Here is a 26,497-nt window from a genome sequence, read left to right as displayed (position 1 = left end):
TCAAGGCCAATAGGGGCTACATGAGTCCCTGTCTAAAATAACAAAATCCCCCAAACCTAAAGTATGAGTTTTAGTGCTCATAAATAAACAAGTTTGGTGCAACCGAGCCACCGTCACTGTTTCATTAGAACAGGCGGGACTAAGTAGCTGTCCCAGGGGTCGGGCTTGGCCCTCAAAGCGTAACACCTTTACCCTCTGTTCCTTCCGTCCGATGAATCAGCACAGATCAGGGAGCCCTTTCCCCCAGGCCACTCACAGGGCTCCTCACTGGCCTGTCTCAGCTCCCCCTTCCCACGGTTCACCCAGAGGATGTTCTGTGGCTTCCCTGTGGCTTCTTACAGAATGATAACGGCAAGACTGTACGTGACCTGAGTACCGAGTGCCGAGTACCTGGGTCACAGCTACCTCGGTTCCTTCAGAAGCTCAGTCTAGACTAGCGCCACCCTGGCTCTGCAGATGCGGAAACTGGATTTCTTGCCCAAGGTCATGATTAGGATACAGTGCAGTCAGCTAAAACTCACCGTGCCTTTTCTGGGTAACTGGGTTTCAGCTCTAGAGGCTTAAGACAAAATCCCTTTTCACAGCAACCTGTGTGGAGGTCCTGGAAATACCATTCCAAGGGCACTGTCTGTCCACACCAGCTGGAAAAGCAGCCAGGCCAGGGCTGGGACCTCCCCCCGACCTTCCTTCAGAGGGAGGCACAGTGCCAGGTGTAGTCTGTACAAAAGCAATAGTTTGGCTATCCTTCCTGAGGCTGGTGCTCTCTAGAGAGTCACTGACTGACATGGTCTGGGGGCCCTGTCCACTTCTGCTATGGCTTCCTAGATGCCCATGTGTGTCCTGTAGCCTTGATTCCTGCCCAGTCCACAGCTTCTGACTCGGGACTGGAAGGATACCGTACAAGCTGTCTCCACGAGGCCAAAAAAGTCCATAGACGGTGAATCCTTCTCGGAATGGCATTGACTGATGGGCACAGCAAGAGAACCCAGGCCAGCACGTGGGAATAATACATGCTGCATCCTCCTGCCTCCCCTCGAGTCCTGCCAGCCAGGTACCCCGGTCTGGAAGGGATGGAAGGCCTTTTGGATTCACAGTCTGACCCTGGGCCCAGCCTTACCCTGTAGCCCTGCAGAGGCATTCATAAATGTCAGTCACCAGCTCTTAAGAAGGAACTTTTCTAGCTGGCCCTCCCCATCTCTGCCTGTGGCTAGAGTCAAGCAGAGAAAAAAAAAACCCAAAGGTCACAGTCACCTCCCTGCTCAGAGCCACAAGCTGCAAGCACAGACACCATCACAGTCCTGTGACTCAGGCTGGGAACCCACTGAGTGAGCAGCAAGGACCTCAGTTTACCTGACACTGCCTACATTTCTGGGCCTGAGCCTGTTATGCAGAGCTGGGACTGGCAGAGGCATGGCTGGTTCCTGTAGGCTTCGGAGCTAAGGGTGTCTCTACGTGTAAGGCCACGTGGGCATGCCTGAGAGAGGCCCCGTAACTGCATGCTAAGTAATTGAGATCCATTCCTAGGTTGGTGTTCCAAGCCACGCCCCTTAGCTGTGCCACCTCAGGACAGTTACTTAAGAGTGTCGGGGCCATCTGTCCCGAGACTGTAGAGTTGGGGCCAGTACTCACACAGGCTGGGAGAGTCTGTAAGACTTCAGCACACTGCTGGCATGAGCCCAGTACGGACAATGCTAAACAGGAGGCCATGGGCACAACTCGGGGCAGCGGGGATGAAGTCACACTCTGCTGTTCTAAAGAACCCTCCTTTTCCAGCCCTCGGAGGAGGGGCTGAGTCACTCACTGCTGCTCCTGCCTGATGGTCTCACGCTAGCACAGATAACACTGCCACTGGGCTCCCAAGAAGGCTCTGAGGCAGGAGGCTGGGAGGGCACAGGGCTGGACAAAGGATGGCATCTAGACTCTCCAACTCCTGGTGACCAACCTTGGAGAACAGGCCCTGCTGGGATAGGCCTGTGTGAGACCGCTTTGGAGGTGTCTGCCAAACCCACCTGCTCAAGGGTTTGAGCCCCAGGACATACCATAGACCTAACTCTTAGCCCTTCAAGAGTGACAGTATCTCTTATGTCACGTTTCCTCTGCTATAGAATGAGGAGTGGGGGTGCCCTACTCATGGGGACCAGTGAGGAGCTGGGCACAGTTCAGGGAAAGAGCCTGGCTATGACTAGCCAGGGAAGACCTGGCCTGTTTCTTCTCAGTGGAAATGTAGCTAGACATTGGCTGGCTCTGATGGAGCATTTAAAACTCCTGATCTTCCAGCCTCTACCTGTGCCAGCTATCGGGATTACAGGCATGCACCACCATACCCATCCATCCAATGCTGCTTGTATCATTGCCCAGCACCCTAGAAAAGGAACTGGAGGAGGAGGAGGCGGATGATGACGACAACAACCACAGAGGGATACTCACCACCTTGGCTTCTCTTTGCAGGCAGGAGGGTTTCTCTACAAAGAAGAGAGGGGGACAAGTCAGGAGTAGGGCTTCTTCAGGACGTCAATCCTAACAGACACAGCGTGGCTGGGGTGGAGCTGGTGGTGCCGGCACAGCCCAGGGAGTAGCTGCCTGCCAGGTAACGCCCACAGAGGAGCTCATCCTGCCCTTAGCAACCCGCCCCCGCAAATGCCCCTCCTGTCCTCGGGCCCAGCCTTGCTTCAACCACACTCCACCCACAGAGATCCAGGCAGATCACAGAATCCTAGAGACCCCAGGTTTCCTGTAAAGAAATCCTGAACTTCAATTCCCTGAGATATCGACATTACCTTCTAGTGGCCAGGTTAGAGGATGTACCTTCTTCCCCTGACTCTACGCTCCTAGGGAACTGCAGTCTCCTGATCCATTTGAGTCTATGATAGTATAGAGCTCTGTAGCAGCCCCTCCCCCGTCTGGGCACCCAGGAAAGCAGTGAGGGGAGCAGGGAGTCTGGAAGCAGGAAGGAAGCAGAGCCTTACTTTTCTTCTGCACCAGGATGAAGCAGTTCACCAGCCCTAACACCAGCAGGCCCAGAGCTGTCACCCCAACGATCAGACCTAGGAAGAAGGCAGGGTACTCAGAAACAAGGGTTCTAGGTGACTGGGGCTGAGGCTGAGATCCACAAGTCCAGCCTGAGGTCTTCAAATTCAGGGGCAAACCGAAGATAAACATCCGTGAAGCACATGCAGCCAGAGGGCCATAGTCGGGGGCTTCCCTCCGGCTTGGTGCCATGCTAACCCCAGGAGGGCAGCCAGAAACACTGCCAGTCCATAGTCTTGTAAGCCAAATGGGTTCATCAGAACCAGCAACCAGAACTTAGGTTCACATTCATCCCACCCAGGGATTCCCTATGATAACAGCAGGTTTTTGGAGGCCCAACTCCTCCACACCTGGATCTGCTCTGAAGGACAGAGCCCAGGCTCCCAGGTTCACCCACAGGGAACCTTCGAGAAGCAAGAAAGGAGGAGAGAAGGCAGGAGAGAAAGTGCCTCTTTTATACTTTATTTTATTTTTTGCTGGGGACTTAACCCCAAGCTAGTCAAGCACTCTCCAATGGGCCGCATCCTTGGCTCTTTATTAAAAGTATGTTTATTTTGAGACAGGGTCTGACTAAGTCATCCAGGTTGGCCCTGAACTCCTTCTGTAGCCCAGGTTGGCCTTGCAGTTCTCCTATCTCAGCCTCCCCAGTAGCTCAGACTTGCAAGCCTGGATGGGTCACTCTGGAGACAGGGACTTACCAATTGGAAGAGAGATGCCACCCGCGGTACCAGATTCACTTTTAAGGGGGGTCTCTTTTGTCTCAAAGAGAGAGACAGTGGGTGGAGTTTGGCTGTGCTCTGACTCTGGCTCCTGGGGTTGGGATCTTGTCGGCGCTGGCTGAGATATACTGATTGCCCGTGGGACGGTGCTCAGAGCTGGGGACTCAGGTGCACAGACTGCATCTGCACTTGCATTTCCAGGAATGGCAAGGATGTTACATCTGAGGAAGTAAGTATTTGGTCAGGAACTCACAGAGGACAGTGAGCCAGGTTGGAGGACAAGGATGTCAACAATCAAGTACTGAGTATGCGTCATGCCTTCTTAGCAGTACCCCCTCCCACGCCCACACACTTCCACCCAGTCACCCTATCCCGCCTTGCCTCCTCCACGTCAGGCTCCTGCTCAAATCATCCATTGTTTGACCCAGAATCTAGTCCCGGAGACAACGGGTGACCAGCTGTCCTCTATCCGGGGCCCCAGCCACCCAGGGGTCACCCTCCCTGCTCTTTGAACACTCACCTGCGGTGAGGCTTGCACACGTCTGTGGATGAAGTGGTGTCAGAGAATGTCCCCGGGGCACAGGCCCTGCACACCACGTTTTCATTTGCAGCTCCTTGGAGAGAAAATCCAGACCTTGTCACCAACATGAATACTTCATGCAACCAGGTGGGGAGTGTCCTAGCACTGGGGCCACAGCTGTGTCTGCACACACACATATATACATCCATGTACACACATGCCCATCCATGTACACAGACCTGTTACAGGGTTACCTTCCTACCCTGTCTGATTTCCTACCAACTTAGGGCTTAGTGTGACTCATGCCTGGATCTGTCAGACCCTAATGTCAGAAGGTGCTTAACCAGGCAAACAGGTTAGACCCTAATGTCAGCAGGTGCTTAACCAGGGTGCTGGTTAGACCCTAATGTCAGCAAGTACTTAACCAGCTGTGCAGGTTAGACCCTAATGTCAGCAGGTGCTTAACCAGGGTGCTAGTTAGACCCTAATGTTAGCAGGTGCTTAACCAGCGTGCTGGTTAGACCCTAACGTCAGCAGGTGCTTAACCAGGGTGCTGGTTAGACCCTAATGTCAGCAGGTGCTTAACTGGGGTGCTGGTTAGACCCTAATGTCAGCAGGTGCCTAACCAGGGTGCTGGTTAGACCCTAATGTCAGCAGGTGCTTAACCAGGGTGCTGGTTAGACCCTAATGTCAGCAGGTGCCTAACCAGGGTGCTTAACCAGCACCTAACAGATGACCTGGCAGCCACTGGGCCGGTTCTTAGGTGAGGCTGAGGGGTTGATGCCTGTGACATCTCAGGAATGTTCATATGAAAAAAGAAGGGGGTCCTTACTCGCACTGGCCACGCCGAAGCCGGGACCACACTTGCTCAGCCTCATGCACTGCCGACAGCTGTCAGCTTTCCCTGGCAAGGCGCAATACATGTCGGTTTTGCAGGTGCACACTAGGTTCTGCTGTTTCGTGCAGTTGCGGGTCACCACCTGGTCTGGAGGAGGGAAGGACAGCCAAGGTCATTTCTCCCTCCACTCACCTGCTCTGCCTTCCCTGACAGAGCTGGTAGGTCCCTCAGCATCGGCCTACAATGTCCCTGGGGCCATTGTCTGGACTCCCAGCTCCACCAGTATGAACACACGCCCCTGCTCTCCTCGGTTCTATACCCTCAACCTGACATAGAGATGGCCCCTCCGCTCCCCCCACCGCAGAGATCAAAGGAAGATTTGGTGGGTTCTAGAAGGAAAATACCAGAATAACCAAGGCTACATAGAGAAACTCTGCCTTGAAAAAAACAAAAACAAACAAAAAATCTAAATTGAAAGCTGTGTCTGGGGACTCAGGCCTGTAAGCCCAGGAAGCTGAGGCAGGCAGTTTACAAGTTCAAAGCCAGCCTGAGCCACTGAGCAAGATCCTGTCTCAAAAGTAAAGGGCTCTGGGAGGATGTAGCCAGTGATGGAACACCACAGGCCCTATGCTCAATTCCCAAAACTGCAAAGAAAATGAAAGTTAGGGGCTGGAAAGATGGCTCATTGACTAAGAACACTGGCTGTTCTTGGGTTCAGTTCCCGGCACCCACGTGGTGTCTAACAAAGGTCTCTAACTCATTCCAGAAGATCTGATGCCCTGTTTTGGCCTTCATGGGCACTACATGCCAGCAAAAATACCCATACACATGCAGTAAAAATAAATAAATCTTTTTAAATTAAAGAAAAAAGGTCTGGGGATTGGCGTAGCTCAGTTAAAAAGTGATTGTATTACCTGCATGAAGCCCCAGGTTCCAACCCCATGAATACATACATGTGGTAAAGAGCTGTCCCCAGTCACTCAGGTCCCGGAAGATGAAAACAACTGGCCCATCCACCAGGTAACTCCATCCACCTTCCTAGGCTGGAGGGCTAGTGACCAGGGAAGATGCTGGGACCACCCGCTCAGGTCACTCACCACGGTCACAGCGAGAACCACAGCTCAGGCACTTGGGAAGACCGTTCCAGAGTTCGGTGTACGTGCCCGTCTCACAATCGGCACACACGGTGTCTGCGGTTTTGGTGCATAAGTATTTCACATGCTGGCCTGAGAAGACAAGGATTCCAGGGTTCAGAACCCTCGCCAGGAAGTTCCTTTGTTAAAGCATCAGTGCCTCCAGGGACTCATAACTCATCTGTCTGTTGGGCCCTCACCATCTCCACCTCTGAACTCACCTTCCTCTCTGCTCTCTCTGGGTGGCTGAAACACCACCACTAGGAAAAGCTACTGCCAGTCAATAACACTCTAGGAGGAATTGCTTTGCCAACGCCTGTCTTCTTGGTAGCTGCTTAAAACTCTCTACCCTGCTGTACGGACTGTAGGGAAGAGGTGGCAACAACAATGTAGATGTAGTACCCGGTAGCCTGTCAGAGCCAAGGGCACAGGATCCCTGAAGGTCTGGGGGACAGGAGAACGCCAAGGCAAACCTTTAATGTGTTTGTTTTTTCTTCTGAAGCCAGCTCCTCTCCCCTGTTCCTTTTCTGCCGACTTCACTGCTATTCTAAGCGTGTAACTTCTTTCTTTTCCCCATAACTAGAGTACGGACAAGATTTATTTATTTATTACATATACAACATTCCTTCCATGTGTGCCTGCAGGCCAGAAGAGGGTACCAGATCTCATTATAGATGGCTATGAGCCACCATGTGGTTGCTGGGAATTGAACTCAGGACCTCTGGAAGACCAATCAGTGCTCTTTTTTTTTTCCTCCTGTTTTAATATTTATTTATTTATTTATTTATTTATTTATTTATTTTGAATACAATGTTCTGTCTGTATGCCTGCAGGCCAGAAGAGGGCACCAGACCCCATTACAGATGGCTGTGAGCCACCATGTGGTTGCTGGGAATTGAACTCAGGACCTTTGGAAGAGCAGGCAGTGCTCTTAACCACTGAGCCATCTCTCCAGCCCCCAATCAGTGCTCTTAACCACTCTCTTAAGCCATCTCTCCAGCCCTGCTTGTAACTTCTTAAAGACACTCTGTTGGTCAATAGAAAAGCCGCTGTCCCCTGGGGTCTCTCAAAGTGACTGTGGAGGGTGACATGCACACATGCTCCTGTGTTCCTACCCACTGGGTTTCAAGCAAATGGCACAAAGCCTTCGGTAAATAAAATCTGAATCCGTCATGGTGACTCTGCTCATTTTGCTTAATCAAATGTATATTATTGTTGTTGTTAGTGTGTGTGTGTGTGTGGAGAGAGAGAAAGAGAGAGAGAGAGAGAGAGAGAGAGAGAGAGAGAGAGAGACCTGTTTTCTACTTCCACATTGGTTCAGGGCATCAAACTCAGGTCATGAGGCTTGCATAGTAAGTGCCTTTACACACTGAGCCGCCTCAGTCGCCCTCCTTCGTCATCCCCGTCTCCCATCACACTCTCTTACTCTGGACCACATATCCCAACTTCGAGGTTCCCTGAGCTCACTAAACAGGCTCTTACTTTGGGGCTTTCCACTCACTTCCTGGCCACTGTCTCTGCATGACTGTGTGGTTGGCTCTCATCCCTCTTGCAGGGCTCAGAGAGACCTACCTGGACCACTCAGCTTCACCTGGAGCACATATCCTTGCCTGTCTCTATCAGCCTTGTGGAGCCTTCTCTCCATCAGAGCACCCCCTGGCAGACAGCACCGCAGTCTCTCTTAGGCAATGTGTCTGTCCTCCATTAGAGAGCAACACGGGCTGGAGAGATGGCTCGGCAGCGAAGACCCCTGGATGCTCTTCCGGAGGACTGGCTAGAGCCTCAGCACCGCCCTGGTGACTAAGAACCATCGTGCTGCCAGTTCCGAGGATCTGTCGCTCTCTTTTGACCTCCAAGGGCACTGTATGAATGTGGTGCACAGACATACATGCAGGCAAAACACCCATACGTGTAAAATGGAAATAAATAAATCTTACTTTTAAAAAAAGAAATAAAGTAGACTCCACGAGGATGAGGAGCAGGAATATCCGCCCGGCATCCTGCTATAATCCCAGCAGATTGAACACACAGCAGGTACATTACGAATACTATTCAAGTGAGGGCATAGACTTGATTGGCTACTCAGCACTGAGGGCCAGCTACTCACTGGGGCTAGGACTCAGATACGCCATCTATAAAATGGGCACACATTCATTCACTTGATAATTATGTACAGACACCTCTATGGGGCAGTCATGTGCTGGGACTTCCACAGGGACCAAGCTACAGTCTGTACCCCAGAGGAGCACACAGTGGGGCTAGGAGAAGTACCAGGCCACGATGGCAGTAAGGGGCAAGGAGACAGGATCTAAAATGTAGGTATGTATTATCCAAGAGGAGACATGGAGAAGCGTGCTGAGCAGAAGGGACATCATACGTAAAAGCCCAGGGCGAAATGATTAACGTATGCCCCTAGAAGCAGCCCAGTGAGAACTGAAGGCCCTCTTCCCCATGCCTGGACAAGCACTCCATCCATGGCACCACCGTCCAAACACCCGGCCTCTATCTGCCTCTCACCAGGCGGACACGCAGCACAGCACAACTGGGCATTCTTGTTGTAGTATTCCTTTGGCTTCTGGCACAGGTCCGCAGATTCTGATGCGTAGGGTGTCAAGGTGATCTGGAAGAGAGCAAGAGAGGTGGTCGTCAGCACAGTGACTCTGGGCTCCAGGACACCGGTCACCAGGCCTCACAGATGGGTTCTTGCTTTGGGGGAGGAGGAAGGCTTGCGAGAGTAGAGCCCTGGCCTCTTCCCTTACTGGCCTCCCTCTTCAGCAGGACACCCTGCCGTCTGCAGGTGGAGGGGCTGGGCCTTCCCTCTTGCCGGGCCGGTCCCAGTAGGGTTCGGAGAGACGGTGCAGTATCTGAAGACAGTGGCTTTGGTCACAGTGACGAGGTTCTCCACTCAAAGCTGTTCTCCTTCTAGGATGCCTGTCTGTCTGTCCCTCGGTCCTTCTGGTTGAGGTCTAGCTCTTCCCAGACACACCCCCTGACTACATTGTAGGCTCTCCCTCCTCTACATAGACGTGCCCCTTCCGACATTCATGTCATTGCTCTGACACGGCACCGCGTTGCCTTTTACTCACATCCGTGCATATGCACGCAGGGGTACCTACACATGCTCACATGCTGGCACCTATGACGCAGAGGGAAGAGCCAGGGGCCTTGTCACCGCTAGATCCAAGCTTCTGACACAGGCCATGGCAGAGCTGCCTCAGGAAGTCAATACAAGATGGAAAGCAACCTGTGTGCTTCCTCACACAGGTGCCGCAGTCCTGTGGGCTGGGACGGTCTGGACCAGTGAGAGGTCCTGGCCCTCCTCAGACGCCCCCTGCCAGGCCAATGGCCTCAGCATTGACTGACAAGCTTATACCTTGTCCTCAAACCAGGACCAACGCCCATACCTCTTGGCTGGCAACCGTGTGGCCCTGTGGCCACATCCTGCCGCCCCACCCTCTTGCCTGAGAACCTTCTCCCGTCACAAGAAGCCACACCTCAGGCTGTTTCCTGAAGAACTGAGCCCGAGGTAAGTGTATCGTTGCAATTCTCCAACAGCCAGCCAACACGGACTATGACCGCCGTACGGAAAGGAAATGGGATTATAAAGAGGGCTTATCAAACCTGCCTACGGTCCCAGAGCCAGTGACAGAGGTTTGAGCCTGGCTCCTGTCTGCCTCTCTTGCCCTGTTTTCAATGGCTGTGCCAAGTACCTCCACTGAGAAACCAGCAAAGTCAGGAATGATGGGGAGGAGGAGCTCAAGAGATGGCTCCATGGTTAAGAGCACTTGCAACTGTTGGAGAGGACCTGGATTCTGTTGCCAGCACCCATGTGGCTGCTCACAACTGCCTACAGCTCCAGTTCCAGGGGATCCGACTCTACCTCTGAGTCCTGCAGGCTCCTGTATGCGTGAGGTGCACACACACACACACACACTCAGGGACATTTATATTTTTTGCTATTTTTTTATTAAATAAAAAACTATGAAAGGCGGACAGGTGGGGAGGAGAGGGAAGGAAAACAGCACCCATGTGGCACAGAACCAGTAGTGAGAAACACAAGGCCCTCTCGCACATCCCCAAGGGGGCTGGGAAGCAAGCACGCAGCAGCAGCAGCAGCAGCAGCTGTGGCCACTGTGCCTGTCCCAGTACCCTGGACGCCTGCCTGAGCTCCAGTCTTCCTTCCAAAAGACGGGATGGCAATCTGAGCCTTCAGGGACAAGCATGAGCTAGCCACTTCTGCAAGCATGTGACCTCATGAGGAAACACAGGAGTGGATCTCCAAGTGCGAAGAGGGTGTGCACACACACACCCATCATCCCTGAAGCTCCTGCTGACGTCACCTGAAAATGATTAGGGAATGGTTCTAGGTCAAAGTTGAGGGCTGGTTTATACTTTTTATTGTACCAACAGGCTCCCATCACCCGGTCAATAGGAGCTTAATAAACATTCATTGGACCAGTAACCGTGGCAAGTCCCCCTGCCTCCTCAAATAAAGGTGGAGTTAGAGGGGCAAGGTTTCACTTTCTTTTCTTTTTTTTTTTTTCTTTTCCTTTTCCCCCAACCACTGAATTGTTTTTATCTGCATGCATTGCATTCTATTTCATTTTTCACTCATAGTGTATTTGGGAAATGTAACTTCACAACTGAACAATGCAATTGTTTAAATATCGCCTCCATTAGAAATTGCTCTTATGAAAATGGACTTGGAGCTGCATAGACGGCTCAGTGGTTAACAGTACTTGCTGCTTCTGTAGAGGACCCAGGCACATACCCAATGCCAAGCGGCTCGCAGCTATCTGTAACTCCAGCTACAGGGGTTCTGATGAATTCTTCTGCCTCCACAGGTACTTGCACCACACGTGCACATATATACACTCAAGCACACATACAAATTAATTAAAATAAGCTGTAGATCACAGGCAAGTGTCTCCACCTCTCTGAACTTCAGTTCCTGACTGAACTCCATGGGAGCAAGGTAGATCCACAAAATGTCCACCAACTAGCCCAGCAATGGCAGTAAACAAGTCAGAGAAGGCTATAACACTGGGCTCACTGGGTCTGGATAGACTGGTCAAACGCCCAGGATCAGTGGGCTGTGGCTCTGCCCTCTGCCTTCCCTCCCCATCCCCATCCCCAGCACTGTCTGGGGAACATCACCAAGCTGCCCTGTGGCCAGTGGCATGGTCTCAGCAGCAAGTGACACGTGTGTTGTCCCCTCAGTGTTCTTCCCTGTTCATCACCAAGCTAGAAGCCACCAGGGGCTATGACTCAAGGGACTGGGGTTCCCTGATGTGGACAGTCTTCGGCTCTTCTGGTCCTGCCCCTGGGCTCTCCATGTCTCATGAGACCTCTGGCCAAAGTCCACACATCAGAGTGTGTCCCTTTGCAGGCCACCGCCCAAAACCTGCCCTGGATGAACAACCCAATGCAGGCCCCTACCTTGCTTCCATGCTCACCCAGTATCCCTAGATGGGGCGGGGGCTCTGGGGCTGCAGCGTGAGCTATGCTACCCAGAGCCAGACAGAAAAGAGAGATCAGAAGATGTTACCCTGAGCAGGAGAGCAATTCCAATATCATTTTCTGAAGGAGAGATCCTCACCCTGGGCACCAGGGCCAAGAAGCCTGAATGGAAATGTACCTGCCGTTCTGGCCTGTCTTTGTCCCCCAACAGAGCCATCCTCTCCAGGGAGGTCATGGAGGCAGCTGGGTGGAAAAAGTCTCAGAATCAGCCATGCCGGATACCCAGTCTGAAAAAGTCACTGCAACTCCTTCTGGACAGGGGCGCACACAACCAAGTACATGCACACGTGTGCACGCACACTATCCTGGCACTTCCCCTTTCCATTTCACAACAAAAGGATCCACTGGGGCTGAGTACCACTACAAGGGCGTTCCACACTGCCCGGGGCCTCACTGCCTGTGTCCAAAGCAAAGTGGTGCTGGTTAACCCCTCTACGCCTATGGGGTAGTCTCTGGGCTAGGGAGTCAAACGGCTCAAAAAGAGAAAAGGAAAGATAAGAAAGAACTCTCCCCAGGCATCGAGAGTCCTCTGCTGGACTCCATCCAGTCTGGTCATTCTATCCATGGACAAAGCAAGATAAACTAGGAGAAGGGAATGAGGAAGGCATACAGAGTGAAACTCGGGGAACCCTGAACCCCAGAAATTACAGTGCCATAACTCTTCTTATACCTACCATTCCACAGAATGCTGACATAGAAGGCCTGAGTGTCCCCCTACAAAACTCCCAGGCTAGCCTTCCTGGAGGAACTGTCGCTAAGTACCTTCTCCCTTCACCCCACCCTCTCCACTTCCTCAAACAGCAGCCTCCCTCCCCACAAACGGGCTGTCGGTGGCCTGGATCCTATCCCTGCCAGTCCTGGAGTTTATCCCCTCAAGTGTCCTGAGTGGTGGTAACCAGGGGAGCCCCTAATTCATCTGGAGCCTGAGCAGTTTCTAGTGGCCCAGAGAAAAGTTGATTGGCTAGGGGACAACTTCCTGCCAGACCTAGAGGGCCTGATGGGAAAGGGCCTTGCCTCAGCCAAATTGGACCGTGTTACTGACCCGCCCATGGCCTTCAGCTCCTGCCTTCCAGGGCCCTCCTAGTCCCCAGCTTCACTATGAATAAGATCTCTGGTGCTTTCTCCTCAGCCATGTGCGACCCCAGCCCCAGCAGCTGGCATGGGACTCAGCCCTCCCTCAACAACAACCTTGAGGCCTGTTTATTCTTTTGGACTGAGAAAAACAAAACAAAACAAAAAAACAAAAAAACCAAACCACAACCTCGTCAGGGCTAAACAATGAGGAACAGAAAGCCCCTACACAACACAGAACGAAAGGTCACGCCTGCATGGGGAGCTCCCCAGAGCTCCAAAACATAGCCCTGGGAGCTGGGCCTCAGGGCTGCTACAGTGACCATGCAAACTGGGATGGGGTGGGGGAGGTGGGCAGACAAGTCCTGAGATTCATGGGGCTGGGTAGGACTCCAATCTTCTGCTTTGAATTGGAGAAATGCAGATCTACCCCCACCCGCAGTCTGTGGGGTATCTGACACCCAGGAATGAGGAAGTGAACTTAACTGCTCTCATGCTGTCAGCATGTTTACTTGAGCCACTTGTTCAAAAGACAAAACCTCAAACAGGGGGTGGAGAGGTGGCCTGTATCTTTAATCCCAGAACTCAAGAGGCAGAGGCAGGAAGATCTCCGTTCAAGGCTAGCCTGGTCTACATAGAAAGTTCCAGGACAGTCAGGGCTCCATAGAGAGACTCTGCCAAAAAGAAGGAGGAGGAGAAAAAGGAGGAAGAGGAAGCACCCCCCCCAGGTCAGAACTAGGGTAAGAATTAAGCACCCACTAACAAATATGAACAGGTCTACTGAGCCTGGTAGACAGAGACTTAAAAGAGGATAAATGGGTGGAGGTGGAGACAGAAATGGAAAAATGGATGAATTAAAAATAGAGGGAGCCGGGCGGTGGTGGCGCACGCCTGTAATCCCAGCACTCGGGAGGCAGAGGCAGGCGGATCTCTGTGAGTTCGAGACCAGCCTGGTCTACAGAGCTAGTTCCAGGACAGGCTCCAAAACCACAGAGAAACCTTGTCTTGAAAAAACCAAAAAAAAAAAAAAAATAGAGGGAGAAAGAAATGGAGATGGAAGGAAGGAAGGAAGGAAGGACAGATGGAGGATGGATGGATGATGGAAAGATGGATGGATGATGGATGGATGGATGATGGATAGATGATGGATGGATGATGGATGGATGGATGATGGGTAGGTGGATGGATGGATGGATGGGTAGATGGATGGGTGGATGAGGGATAGATGGAAGATGGATGGATGGAAGGATGGACAGATGGGTGATAACGCGATGAATGGAAGAACAGATAGATAGGTGGGTGAACAGATGGATAGATACAGAGATGGGCAGATGGAGAGATAAATGGATGATAGATGGCAAGACCCTGGGCATGAATCTACCACTGAGGCAGGAAGGAAACAAGATGGAGAAGGTGACATGAAGCTACCAGCTTGTGGTAAAGAGTATGTGTCCACCAACACACCCTTTGTATGAGCTGGAAGGGCTGGGAAGGCTTAGATCCCCCCCCAAAAAAGGACCTACTGTGGGAGGTGCCATTCTGGGCACGCTCACATGAACTTCTCCATTTTTCTCTCTGAACCAAACGTTGAGATCAGTGCAAGCCTTTGACGGCTTGAATGAGAACTGCTCCCTATGTTCATATGTTTGAGGTTTTGTTCCTAGTTGGTAGAACTGTTTTGGGGAGGATTTGGAGGTGTGGCCTTGTTGAAGGAAGTGTGACATGGGAGGGGGCTTCAAAAGTCCATGTCAGGCAGGAAGTTCTCTCTCTCTCTCTCTCTCTCTCTCTCTCTCTCTCTTTCCTCTCCCTACCCTGCTTGTGAATCAGATAGAAGCTCTCAACTACTGCTCTGGTGCCTGCCTGCCTGCCTGCCTGCCTGCCTGTCACACTCCCCTCTGTGATGGTCGTGGACTCACCCTCTGAAACTGTAAGCCAGCCCCCAATTAAATGCCTTCGTTTATAAATTGTGTTAGTCATGGTCTCTTCACAGCAATCGAAACTAAGCCAAAGCCGTTTCACAGTGCAGAAATGGAGGGAGCAGGAGACTGGGCACTCATTATAGCTACATCCACCTCCGTGGCTGTGACAACTTTATATCATTGTGGTCTGTGTGTGTCTGTGTGTCTGAGCGTGCATGTCTGTTTGTGTATGTGCAGGTGCACATGCATGGATGGGTAGACAGGGAGGGTGAACATGAATCTGCACCTCTCCATGTGTGTGCAGGTGCACATGTGTGTGGGGGTGTACATGTAGCTGTCCTATGTGTGCATATGGGAGTGCATACACAGGGGTACATGTGTGTGAGCGTGTGTGCCAGAGGGCAACCCAGGTGGTCTCTTCTCAGCGCACACTCCATCGTCATCTCAAGATAAGGTCTCCCTTTGGTCTGAGGCACACAGATCTGGCTAGGCTGGCCACTCAGTGAACCCGAGATCTGCGCATCTCCACTTCTCCAGCACTGGGGTTCCAAGCATTTGCTACCCCTGGTATTTCTTCATGGGTTCTAGAGATCAAACTCAAGACCTCCTGCTTGTGCAGCAAGTACGTCACACCCCATGGTCTTTTTTTTTTTTTAAATTATCACATGTACTCACTCACTCATAGGTGGTTTTTTTTTAAAGATTTATTTATTTATTATGTATACAGTATTCTGCCTGCATGTGTACCTGCACCCAGAAGAGGGCAGCAGATCTCTTATAGATAGTTGTGAGCCACCATGTGGTTGCTGGGAATTGAACCTGAGACCTCTGGAAGAAGAGTCAGTGCTCTTAACTGCTGAGCCATCTCTCCAGCCCACACCCCATGGTCTTGTCTTGCTTCACAGGATAGAGAACAGTTCAACGATGCTTCCAGACAAAAGGGCCACCACATTCCAGGGTAAATGAGACAGCTGTTGGGGACAAGCAGAGACATCTGCCCTGGGACCCCCCAGCACACACACACAGCTGGAAGCTGTCTTCAAGCACTAAAGAGACCACATCATTTGCATGGTAAGTGTTGGGGGGCAAGACCTCGGAGGTTTACAGGAGCCCTGCGGACTGTGAGGGTACAGTCACATCAAGCCAGGCTGTCACAGCGACGCAAAGCCTAGGCAGCCAGGCCTGTCAACCATCATGGAAACAAAGAGCATTGGCGTCAGAAAGGACCAACCACATCACAGGTGGGTGGCCCAGGGGTGACACATCCCTCCTCTGTGATAAGCTTCAGAAGTGAGCTGCAGCAGACAGGAAACCCACGCTGGGATCCGGTTCTTAGGGTGCTGCATGCCAAGGTCTCTGCCCCGGGTAATAGTGGGTTGGGTGATGGAGAATGCCCCACCCTCTCCATTATCTCCTCCTTGAGGCCCTTGGGCACAGCTTTCTCAACCTCCCGCAGCTCGCCAGTCTCCTCACTGTTGGTCCCCAGCAAACATCCCTTTGCCGGCAGACCTACGCCACCTTCCTACTTCCAAGACTGGCCCTCCTTAAAAGTATTCAGCAATGCTGCTGCCCTCAGGCTGGAACAAAAACACTCCGGTATCTGTTGCTGCCCTCGGCTCACCTGCCACCTGATACAGAAACAGAGCATCGGCTCCCACACTCCTCTTCCGCACCCTGACCCCTGCTGCTACCTCTGAGCACACATTCTGCAGAGTAGACCCCTTAGCTTCTTCAGAGTCACCCCCCACCGTCATCTCACTCTCATGGAAACCTCTGAACCCTAGACAGGAGCCACAGATCCCTCCAGGGGGCTCCTGTGACAACCCAGGGCTATTTCTATGTTTCCCAGGTTAGACCAGATTTAGGTGAATTCTTTCTTTCCCCTGTGTTGGCCCTGACACCCTACTGTGATCTCTCCTTGAGTCAGAGCCTGGCTAAACTCCCTTTCTCTTCTCCTCCCACCTTGGTTTTGGCATCTACAAAATGAGAACAGTGCCGTGACCGCTGTACCAAGTGTTGTGATTCACTGAGCCAGTGCATGTGAAGAGACGGGTGCCGCACACGGCTGGGGCAGGTATCTAATAGAAGCAGCTCTAATCAACAAAAACAGAAGACTTCATTTCCCATTCATTGAGCTGAGTTTGGCTCACATGAGAACTGGACAAGAAATGGACAAGATGGCGTCCCCAGAGACTGAAGGGTGGCATTCAGATCACGGCCTATGGAGTGGGCCAATCAACCGCCATCACATCTGGGTGGTAGCCAAAGCGTGACCCTGCATCCCGAAGGATGGAAGCCCGGCTCTGGCTGGGGAGAGCAGTAGGCCGGCCCATGAGCAGGCCTAGCCCTCTTACCCGCTGGCTGAGGATGGAAGGGCTCCATGCATCCACATTCAAGGCATCAGACCCGCGCCTGGCTTTCAGCAGGCACCGCAGACACCAGCTTTAAATCCACCCCAGTCAGAGTAGGCAGCCTGGGTGGCTGTGGGCATGGTCATTCCTGTGGCTGACAGTGAAAGACCCAGAAAAGGCTGGGTGCAGCTCAGTCAGGAGAGTTTGCCTAGCATACATGAGGCCTGTTCCATGCTCAACACTGCTCTAAAGAGCCATGAATGCACATCTGTAATCCTGCAACTGGGGCCGGGAATCAGGAGGATCAGACAGAAGTTCATCCTCCCACACACAGTGATTTCAAGGCCAGCCAATGACAATGACCAAAACGGTCATCTGGCTCAGGCTGGGCAGTAATCTATGCAAGACGGAGATAATACAGGTGGGGGGGATGCCCTGATCCCCAGCCTCCTCTCTCTCAGCTCCCCCTCGCCCTCCCTGCTCTGCAGTTCTCTCCACCTCACCTGAGTCACCACTGCAGCCTCCCAGCCTCCAGCCTTTCCACCCTATCTGTCCTTCACACTGTGGCCGGAATGCCAGCTCATCTACTCCCTGCCTCAGGCCACGCCTCCCTCCAAACTGTCGGTGGCTCCCACTGCCTGTCTCCTGATGCGGGGAGCGTGTGGTAGTTGGCAGCAGGCACTGGGGTAAGGAAGCTTGGCTTTGAGCTCAGACTGCGTCCCTAATTAGCAGGTGTCTTGAAGGAACTATTTTTCTGTGGGGTTTATTCTTTAATTATTAATTATTAATTTATTGTACACATTAAGCATGACTTCTTTCTTGCACAGTTGTTTGTATCTTTGTATATTTGTTACATCTTTAAAGGATGAGTTTATTTTTATTTTATGTAGGCTTTGCTTTGCCTACATGCTTGTCTATGTACCATGTGTGTGCCTGGTGCCTGCAGAGGTCAGAGCGAGCCTCGGATCCCCTGGAACTGGAGTTAGAGACAGCTGACTGCCATCTGGGTGCCGGAAGTAGAACCCATGTCCTCTACAAGAGCAGCAAGTAGAGGAAGACCAAATCACCTTCCCAGCCTGCTTTTTTAGTTTTTTTGTTTTGGTTTTTCAAGATAGGGTTACTCTGCATAACAGCGTTGGCTATCCTGGAACTTGCTCTTTAGACCAGGCTGGCCTCAAACACTCAGAGATTCTCCTGCCTCTGCCTCCCAAGTGCTGGGATCAAAGGCATGAGCCACCAACATCCCACATGTTGTTTTTAATTTTATGTGTATGAGAGTTTTTCCTGCATGTATGTGTGTGTCTGATGCCCCAGGAAATCAGTTCTCCTGCAGCTAGAATTACAGATGGTTGTGAGCCACTATGTGGTTGCTGGGAATCAAATCCTGGTCCTTGGAAAAGCAGCCAGTGCCCTCAACTGCTGAGCCATCTCCCCAGCCCCAGACCCAACCTGTTTGTTGTATTTCCAAACAAACAAAGGTCTTTCCCTCTGTAGAATGAACCTGACAACATATTTCCTGGGTCTGATATAAAGACATTAAATAATATACAATATAACTTTTGCAAAGTTATAGTTCTTTTTTGGGGGGTTGGGTGTGGGTTTTCAAGACAGGGTTTCTCTGCAGCTTTGGTGCCTGTCCTGGAACTCGCTCTGTAGACCAGGCTGGCCTCAAACTCACAGAGATCTGCCTGCCTCTGCCTCCTGCACGGTGCTGGGATTAAAAGTATGCACCACCACTGCCTGGCTTTTTTTTTTTTCTTAAGACAATACTGGTCTGGAACTCTCCATCTTCCTGCTTCCACCTCCCAAGGGATTACATATGCAACCCACCACGCCCGGCCCAGCAATTGTTCAATGTAACTGGCATTCTTTCACAAACTGCCCATAGACGCACAGCCTCAAGTGGCACAGCCTCAAGTGTCGCTGTTGACTCTAGCAAACTTCCTGCCCCACACGTCCCCGGTCGCTCCAGCCTCCACCTGGTGTCCACTCATCTCCAGTCTGCTACATTCTGGGACTCAAGGCTGGGAAAGCTCTCCCAGAGTCCTAGCACAAGGACAGAATGTGGGGAGAATCAAGAGGGTAACAAGAGAAGGTGGGAGTGTGACCACATGACGAAGCCATGGGGAGGCAAGCGCACAGGGGCCTGATGGGCAAAGAGTGGAGATGACTGGACTCCTGCAGGAGAGACCAAGAAGGAGCAGGACCCAGGCTCATGGCCAGAGGCCTAGGGAGTCTGGGAGGGAACAGCTGGAGACAGCCTCATTAGGAACCTTGGCTCTGAGTTGTAGGCAGAAGCCAGGGCTATAGGTCAGCTGGGGAGGCCACGCTCTGGGGCTAGCTAGGGCACTGGCAGGGGTTCTGCTAACTGAGCCCTTCCATTAATTCACTGTCCAGTCCAGAGCTATACTCCACCCTCTGCTCAAACTACTGAGCTCCACCCTCCCCGCCCCCTCCTAACAGCTGCGGGCCTGGATTCCAATGCTGGATTTGAGAGGTCCTTGCTGACCTAGTCAGGACTGGGGCAATGAAGATTCTGAACAGAGAAGAGAACTAGAGACCCAACTCCTGCCCACAGTGGAAGCCACACCAGGCCTGGGCCCCAGACTCCAAACTCAGGATCCACAACTCTGCCCTGTCCTGAGAGGACAGAAAATGTCTTTGTGGATGGCCTGTAAAACCTACCTCCGTGTCACTTCCTACTCAGTTCTCAACATCACCAACTCAGCTCCCTGAACCCCACCAGGTCATTATGGTCCTAAGGCTAAGGTCAGATGAAACCCACCCTGACTACCCTGACAAACAGCATACCCAGTAGTGGGGGTTTCCCCATGTCTTGACAGAGGGGCTGGGTTAACCCAGGGCCACGGATCCCAAAGAGAACACAGCATTGGTTCCCTAGGCCTCTCAAGGACCCAGCACCCACGAGCAGGTCATTGGACGCTGTTTCAACAGTAGAGTGTACTCACTGGGGCTGCGTGCCCTCTTGCAGCCTCCCACACTGAACGAACGGGCTGGGAGGAGGCCCTTCTTAAATGAGGAACAGTACAGCATCCACAGACCTAACCCCTACAAGGAAGAAACGAAACCTGGTATGGGAACGCTAACCTTTAATTCCTGCACTTGGAAAGCAGAGACCTGTGGAACTCTATGAGTTTGAGGCCAGCCTGGTTGGTCTTCAAAACAAGTTCCAGGCCAGCTGAAGCTACAAAGTGAGATTCTGTTTCAAAAAGCAAGAAGGAAACAGGGTGTGCGGGGAAGACCTTAGAGAGGTCGGGCAGTCTGCCTCATCTTACCCAAGCTGGCAAGAGTCAGGCAGAGTCCCAGGTGGAGCATGCTGGGTACCTTTTCATCAGAGCCCTAGCACGGCTCACACTCGGGGTACAAGGAACTCTCTCCCCCTCAACCTTCCGCTGGTGACCTAAGAAGACTTCCTCTTCCCTGGCTCACAGCCAAGCAGCCCAAACCACACTGGTGTCACTGCCAGTTATGACATCACAGGGTATCCAGGTAGAAACAAGATGTGGGTCCCAGAGGGGTGGGTCCTGGAGCTGCAGAGCCCCTGTCCCACAGGAGGGGTGGGCCCCAAACCTAAAGCCCCTACCCTGCATCCCAGGACAGGGAGACACACTGTCAGGCCAGAATCGGCATCAGAGTGTGCCCTTCACGGGTGAGGAAGAGCTTCTTCGAGGAAACATCCTCCTCACTAGGGCTTCCTTGAACCTGCAGGCTCCCAGACAGTTGTGCTGCTCACTGCTAGGAAACTCTGACTTCCTCAGCGCCTGGGGACACGCCTTCCCGCTGACGCAGAAAAGGCATTAAGTTCCCAACTCCCAGGCCTGTCTGGGACATCTGCATCCCAGCTTTCTGCAAGCTGACTGACGGCAGTCATGAAGTCTTGATGTCAATGGGGCCTAAGACAAGGAAATAATCCCAGGCCAAACAAAAGAGACTAAAGTGGAGCCAGAAGGGCCGGAAAGATGGCTCAGCAGATAAACACTTGCCTACATATAAGGCTAAAGACCAGAGGTGGGCTTCTCAGGGCCCACATGAATGTGGCAGCTAACTATAAACCCAGCACAGGGGAGGTAGCAACAGAGACCCCAGAACAAATCAGATAGCTAGACTAACTCCATCAGTGAGCTCTAGGTTCAGCAAGAGACCCCATCTCAATTAAATAAAGTCGAGATGGATGGAGGAAGACAATTTGGACACCCGTACACACAGACATGCACCTTCACACGTGCAGACACAACAATCTACATATGTACATGCAAGAAATGAGGAAAAAATGAGAGGAACAGATATCATCCCGTTTCTCTGCTGAGTCACATAGCTACCATCCCCCACCCCAGTCTTAGGAGACGTGGAGACTGGTGCTGCTGGAAGGTCTAGGCTCAGAGAGGTTAAATATTCTGCACAAAGACACACAGCAAGCCAGTAGATGGCTCTGCTAACACCCAGGCCATGCTCCTTCCTCAAGGCTGTGCTGTCTTAGAAGTGACTTGGGCATTGGGGACCGGGCAGCATCCATTCAGAAGAGGGCTTCCCCATCTTGGGTCATAAGTAAACAGAATCTCAGGAATATGCGCGCGCGCACACACATACACACACACAAGCAGGTGGAAGAGAGCTTAGAGAAAGCCTGGGATCTACTGACATGTATTATATGCAGTAGTTCTCAACCTTCCTCATGCTACGACCCTTTGATACAGTCCCTCGTGTTGTGGTCACCCACAACCATAAACTATTTCATTGCTACTTCATAACCATGATTTTTCCTCCTGCTATGAATCATAATGTAAATATGTGATATGCAGGATGGTCTCAGGCAACTCCCACAACGGGATCGTGACCCATAGGTTGAGAACCACTGCACTAGGGCCTTATGGACTCCTTCATCAAACATACTCCTCATCACCCACAAATGACATTTAGCACCTGCCGCTGAAGGGGTGGGGCAGAGACTTCCTGACCACATAGCTGCTACATGGGGTCCTAGACCCCAGGCTGGCAGGCAAGTGAACTGAGGGGCCCAACTAGGGGGCATGGGGCAGGAAGTAGAGCAGGAAAAAGTGACAGGAAGGAAGTTGGTCTTGGAGTGCTAGGCAGCAAAGCCATTGAGGCAGGAACTTGGGGCAACTGAATATCTGACACCTAAGCTTTGGGGTCCTATGGCTCCCAGAGAGGGAGTCTAAGCACACTGTGGCTCCCCGCCTAGCTATGAGCACTGCCTATAAACAAGTCAGGACAGGCTACCTGTGGTTCAAACAGCCACCAGTGGCTTTAAAGCCTGGGAAACACCGTAGTCCAGGCCGCCGGCAGGGGAGTGTTTCCACTGTACTAGGGGGCGGGGGCTCAGACCACACACCCACTGGACAGCCGAGTAAGGCTGTGAGCTCTGAGACACTTTGAAAGAGGAAGGTCACCAGAACCTGAGTCAACCCACCAAACCTGTCACATTTAGCTGTAAAATGGGGTCACGAGTCACTACAAAGGTCAGACAAATATCTTTGACATTTAGTCTAATGTTTTGGTAGCTTTTCATTTCTTTTTCTTTTTTTTGACAGTTTCATGAAGTCCTGGGTTGTCTCAGACTCCATATGTATACAAGGATGGCCTTGAACTGATGATTCTGCCTTGAGTTCCGGGATTAAGTTGCCAACAAGAACAACAAGAAATGTAACATGTAACACATAAACCAGCCCTGGTGACAAACCTCCCCTTCCCTGACAAAGCCATCCTGGCTACTCCTCTAGTATTGGGTAGCAAGGACCATAAAGTGTCAAAGTGTCACCCAGCCCTGGGGATGGAAAAATGCTTCAGGGAGCCAATGGGCCAGGCACCAGGACAATAGTCCAGGCCATTCTTCAACCCAAAACTGCCAGGCAAGTACCTGGCATATAGCTCAGCTGGTAGAGTGCCTGCCTAGGACACACCTATATAAGTCAGGTGTTGATGGCACACAGCTGCAATCCCAGCCCTGGAGCTGTGGAAAGAAGGATCAGGAGTTCAAGGTCATCCTCACCAACTAAGGAACTAGGAAGGAAGGATGGATGGATGATGGAGAATCTTTGTCAGCCAATTACTTTAAGAGGTGGGACCAAATTAGGGCGTGGCTTTCTGGGTACCCAGAGAAAAACGCCAGTGAGGCTCAGGTGCGGTCTCTCTCTGTGGTTCCCACTCTACACAGCTGAGCTTGGACTTCTCGTTCCTGTTTTGTGAGTTTGCCCCTTATAATAAAGAAAAATATAATTGCTCTATCTTTTAGCTAGCCTGGTTATTTCTCAACCCGAGATAATTCAACAGAAGGAAAGAAGGAAGAAAGAAGAAAGGCCAAGCAAATTCTCTCTCCATGAACAGGGAGGTAAACAAAAGACTTGACCAAGGTCACAAGCGCCATTCTGAGCAAAACCTGCATCTCTAAGGTATGTAACCTTCTGGCAGTGTGGCTCTTAGGGTTCTGGAGGTGGCTTCCCAGAGCTAGGAAGTAGGTAGTGTGTGAAGCAGGTATCCATGAACACTGGGAGAATTGATGGATGGATGGCACTGTATTAGGGGGCCTGGCCACCAGCCCACTGCCATCTGAAGGTTCCAATCACCAGGCTACATCCTCAGTCACAATACAGATGCCCCAGAAGGATGCCAGCCAGTGAACAAAAGACAATGACATGAGAAAGGGAGGAAAGAGCCCTCAAACTCAGCAGTGCTGCGGGTACCAAACTCCACTCCAGTGCCAGCATGAGATGCTGCAGACCGTGGCCCAACCAGCAGTGGCCCTCAGCCCCGAGACTCCCAGGGGTAGGGATGCCCTATCTCTGCCCAGAATCAGTGCCCACCTATCCTGTCTTCACATGCATTTATTTGCCAACTAATGAATAGGTAAATTGGGGGGTCCCCATCAAAGAGGACAAGAGCCCCAAGGATAAAGTAAATCTGCTGGCCCTAGGACCTGCTCCAATGTACTCAGGACTACAGTCAAGCTACACACAACGTCTCTGAGTCCCACAACAGGGTTATGAGTGGGAAGTAGGGGCAATAACGCTGGGAGTGAGGCCAACTTGCCTTCAAATCCCACTTCATCACCTGCCCGTTCTGCAGTCCTGGGAAATGCCACAGCTTGTCACACCTTTCAGTGGAACGGTGGAACCCACCTTGTAGTAACAGCTGGAAGGGAAGTTTCAGTGCCAATCAGTGACAAAGCACCCAACAGTGTCTGGCTCTTCAGTGTCCCAAACCAAGAGCTACTGTGGAATTAATCATGAGAAGGAGGAGTACACGGTTCTTAGCACCAGGTCCCTCCCATCTTTAAGGCAGGTAAGACATACAGAGAATAAAGGGTAGCATGGAATCCGTGTTCCAATGAGCAGGTCATGTCTAAGTTGGGGGACACGGACAGACATTTCTGGAGAATTGGTATTTACAAAAGGCTCGGAAGAGGCAAGGCTGTAGAGGGGACAAAACGTGTACAGGGCACATACATGCACACTGGCAGTCACCTAGACATCAGCTTCACAGGGCAATCATAGCATGTGAGCAGCCAGCACAGAAACCTCCCTCTGGCCTGGGAGACATGGAAGGTAAGGTCCAGCCCCCACTACTGGGAGCCACAGAGGTTTCCCGGACAGGCAGAGAGAAACATCTGGGCGTGAGCAAGGTCTCTCTGTCAGAGAAGGGTTTGTGGGAGTGGGAACAGGCGAACCAGCTAAGAGTCCATGGCAATAGTCGCAGAAGATAGGAATCTAAGTTGACCTGGGACTGGTCATGTAGAGGAGTGTGAAGGAAGTCCCTCCAGTCACTCCAGCACTCCACCTGAGTCCCACAGGGCCTTGCGCTGCCCTTCCCTGGTCCCAGGGACAGGCCCAAGCTCAGTACCCAAAGATCTATTCTTCCTTGAGCACAATCCCCAGTCGGGCCGGTGACCACAGCCATGCACATTCAAACCCAGCTCTCAGAACTGGGACCATCCTGATCTGGAGTCCATCCCTGATACCTCCGAGGACCAGCATCCTTTGCGGATGGGTCCATTCCTTTCAGCCCCGAGAACAGCCAACGGTCTTGAGCCATTGAATCACTTCATGACACCGCAGAAGCCACCTCCCACTTTCCTCTCCTGCAGACAGGTAAATACCCTCTATCCATCAGGGTGGGCTCCGTAGGCAGAAAGCTTGCCCAACAGCCCAGCTGGGGAGCGAAGCAAAGACATATCCTGTGCTGCGAGCTTCCTCCATTTCTCCGGGTCTCGCTTCCCATACCCCAAATCTGTGTTTCCTTTACCCTGTCTTACCCACCACGGAGACAGGAAGGGGGAAAAATTTAAGAGACCACTCTGTAGACTTGACCTCGTTCCTGTGTAAGTAATGAGAATACTGGCTACTAGGGTCTTTCCTCTCTCCATTTTCCTGGGGCTCCTTGGGTAGCTGCCCTCGCCTCCACTGTCCCCAGCACACACAGAACATTCTGAAATGGCCCCTGAACAAACAGGCGGATCCTTGGAAGGGTTCTCTTAAGTGGCAGAGAAGTGACTCACTGCCCAACTGTCTATTAGGCGCCTACTTAGACTCCTGGCCCGGTCGACAACTAGCAGCCCCAGTAATTCTAAGAAAGAGATTAACCATGGCCCAGAGAAGGAAGTCTTCAGAATAGGCAACGCGCTCGGACAGTGGGGCAGTGACCCCGGGAGGGTCCTTCCCGCCACAAGCGTGCAGGACAGAAGGGACTTCGCAGCGTCACAGAAATGAACGGTACTCCCGAGCCTGGCTGGGTGTTACCCAAGAACTGGCCGCGTCGTGGAGAGAACCACAGTGCATTTCTGGAACCTAAGGCTGCCGGAACCCGAATTCCACCCCAGGCTCCCAATGTGCCGGGCTTCTGGTCCCTGGTTGCTCCCCAGGGGCGCGTGGCGCGTGTCGGCTGGGGATGGGACAGCGCGAGCTGTCCCGGAATTGTGGTGTTGCCACAATGGGCACTGCGTAATGCGCTGCTTTTCCCCCTGCCCCGTGACCCTGAGAGTCACCCACCTGGGCGGGCACAGTGTGCCCGACGGCCCACAGCTGCAGTTCGATGACCAGAGCGACCCAGAGGGTGGAGGACGCCATAGGGGCTGCAGTGGCTCCCGCCCTTGAGGTTGGAGCTCTACTGGCTCCTCTGCGCTCTAGCTGGTGACTGAAAGCGAAAGCCCCAGGCCGGGAGCTAGGGCAGACCAAGGGGGTAGGGAAGTGGAGGCGAGGCGGGAAGGGGCGGGGCCACGGGTCTGAAGACACGCCCCCTCGCATAGTCCTCTGCTGGCCCTGGGCACCTCCACCTGGACTCCCCTAGGGGTTCAGGGGCTCTTTTCCTCCAGCATCTCTTCCAGCCCCGAGTGACTCAGTCTCTCTCCATCGACCCTTTCCCTTCGAG

The 26,497-nt window shown here is 52.3% G+C and overlaps 1 protein-coding gene across 2 annotated transcripts in view; it reads right to left on the bottom strand.

The window, feature by feature from the left end:
• Window positions 1-26,264, bottom strand: part of LOC121448888 (tumor necrosis factor receptor superfamily member 1B-like) — a 33,192-nt gene extending 6,928 nt beyond the window's left edge. For both annotated transcript variants that reach the window (XM_041653149.1, XM_041653150.1), the window contains exons 1-8: window positions 26,119-26,264; window positions 8,755-8,857; window positions 6,202-6,330; window positions 5,099-5,251; window positions 4,267-4,360; window positions 3,726-3,967; window positions 2,967-3,044; window positions 2,428-2,462 (exon numbers count right to left, since the gene is read on the bottom strand). In XM_041653149.1, the coding sequence (XP_041509083.1) occupies window positions 2,428-2,462; window positions 2,967-3,044; window positions 3,726-3,967; window positions 4,267-4,360; window positions 5,099-5,251; window positions 6,202-6,330; window positions 8,755-8,857; window positions 26,119-26,196 (912 nt within the window). In that variant the 5' untranslated portion in view covers window positions 26,197-26,264. The remainder of the gene's footprint in view (window positions 1-2,427; window positions 2,463-2,966; window positions 3,045-3,725; window positions 3,968-4,266; window positions 4,361-5,098; window positions 5,252-6,201; window positions 6,331-8,754; window positions 8,858-26,118) is intronic.
• Window positions 26,265-26,497: the final 233 nt, after the last annotated feature.

Source organism: Microtus oregoni, unplaced genomic scaffold (genome assembly GCF_018167655.1).
Source record: "Microtus oregoni isolate MIOR12 unplaced genomic scaffold, Mior012 000005F_ref0000423, whole genome shotgun sequence".
NCBI classification, from domain to species: domain Eukaryota; kingdom Metazoa; phylum Chordata; class Mammalia; order Rodentia; family Cricetidae; genus Microtus; species Microtus oregoni.
Note: the sequence above shows the minus strand (reverse complement) of the source record. Positions and strands in the feature narration are given on the sequence as shown.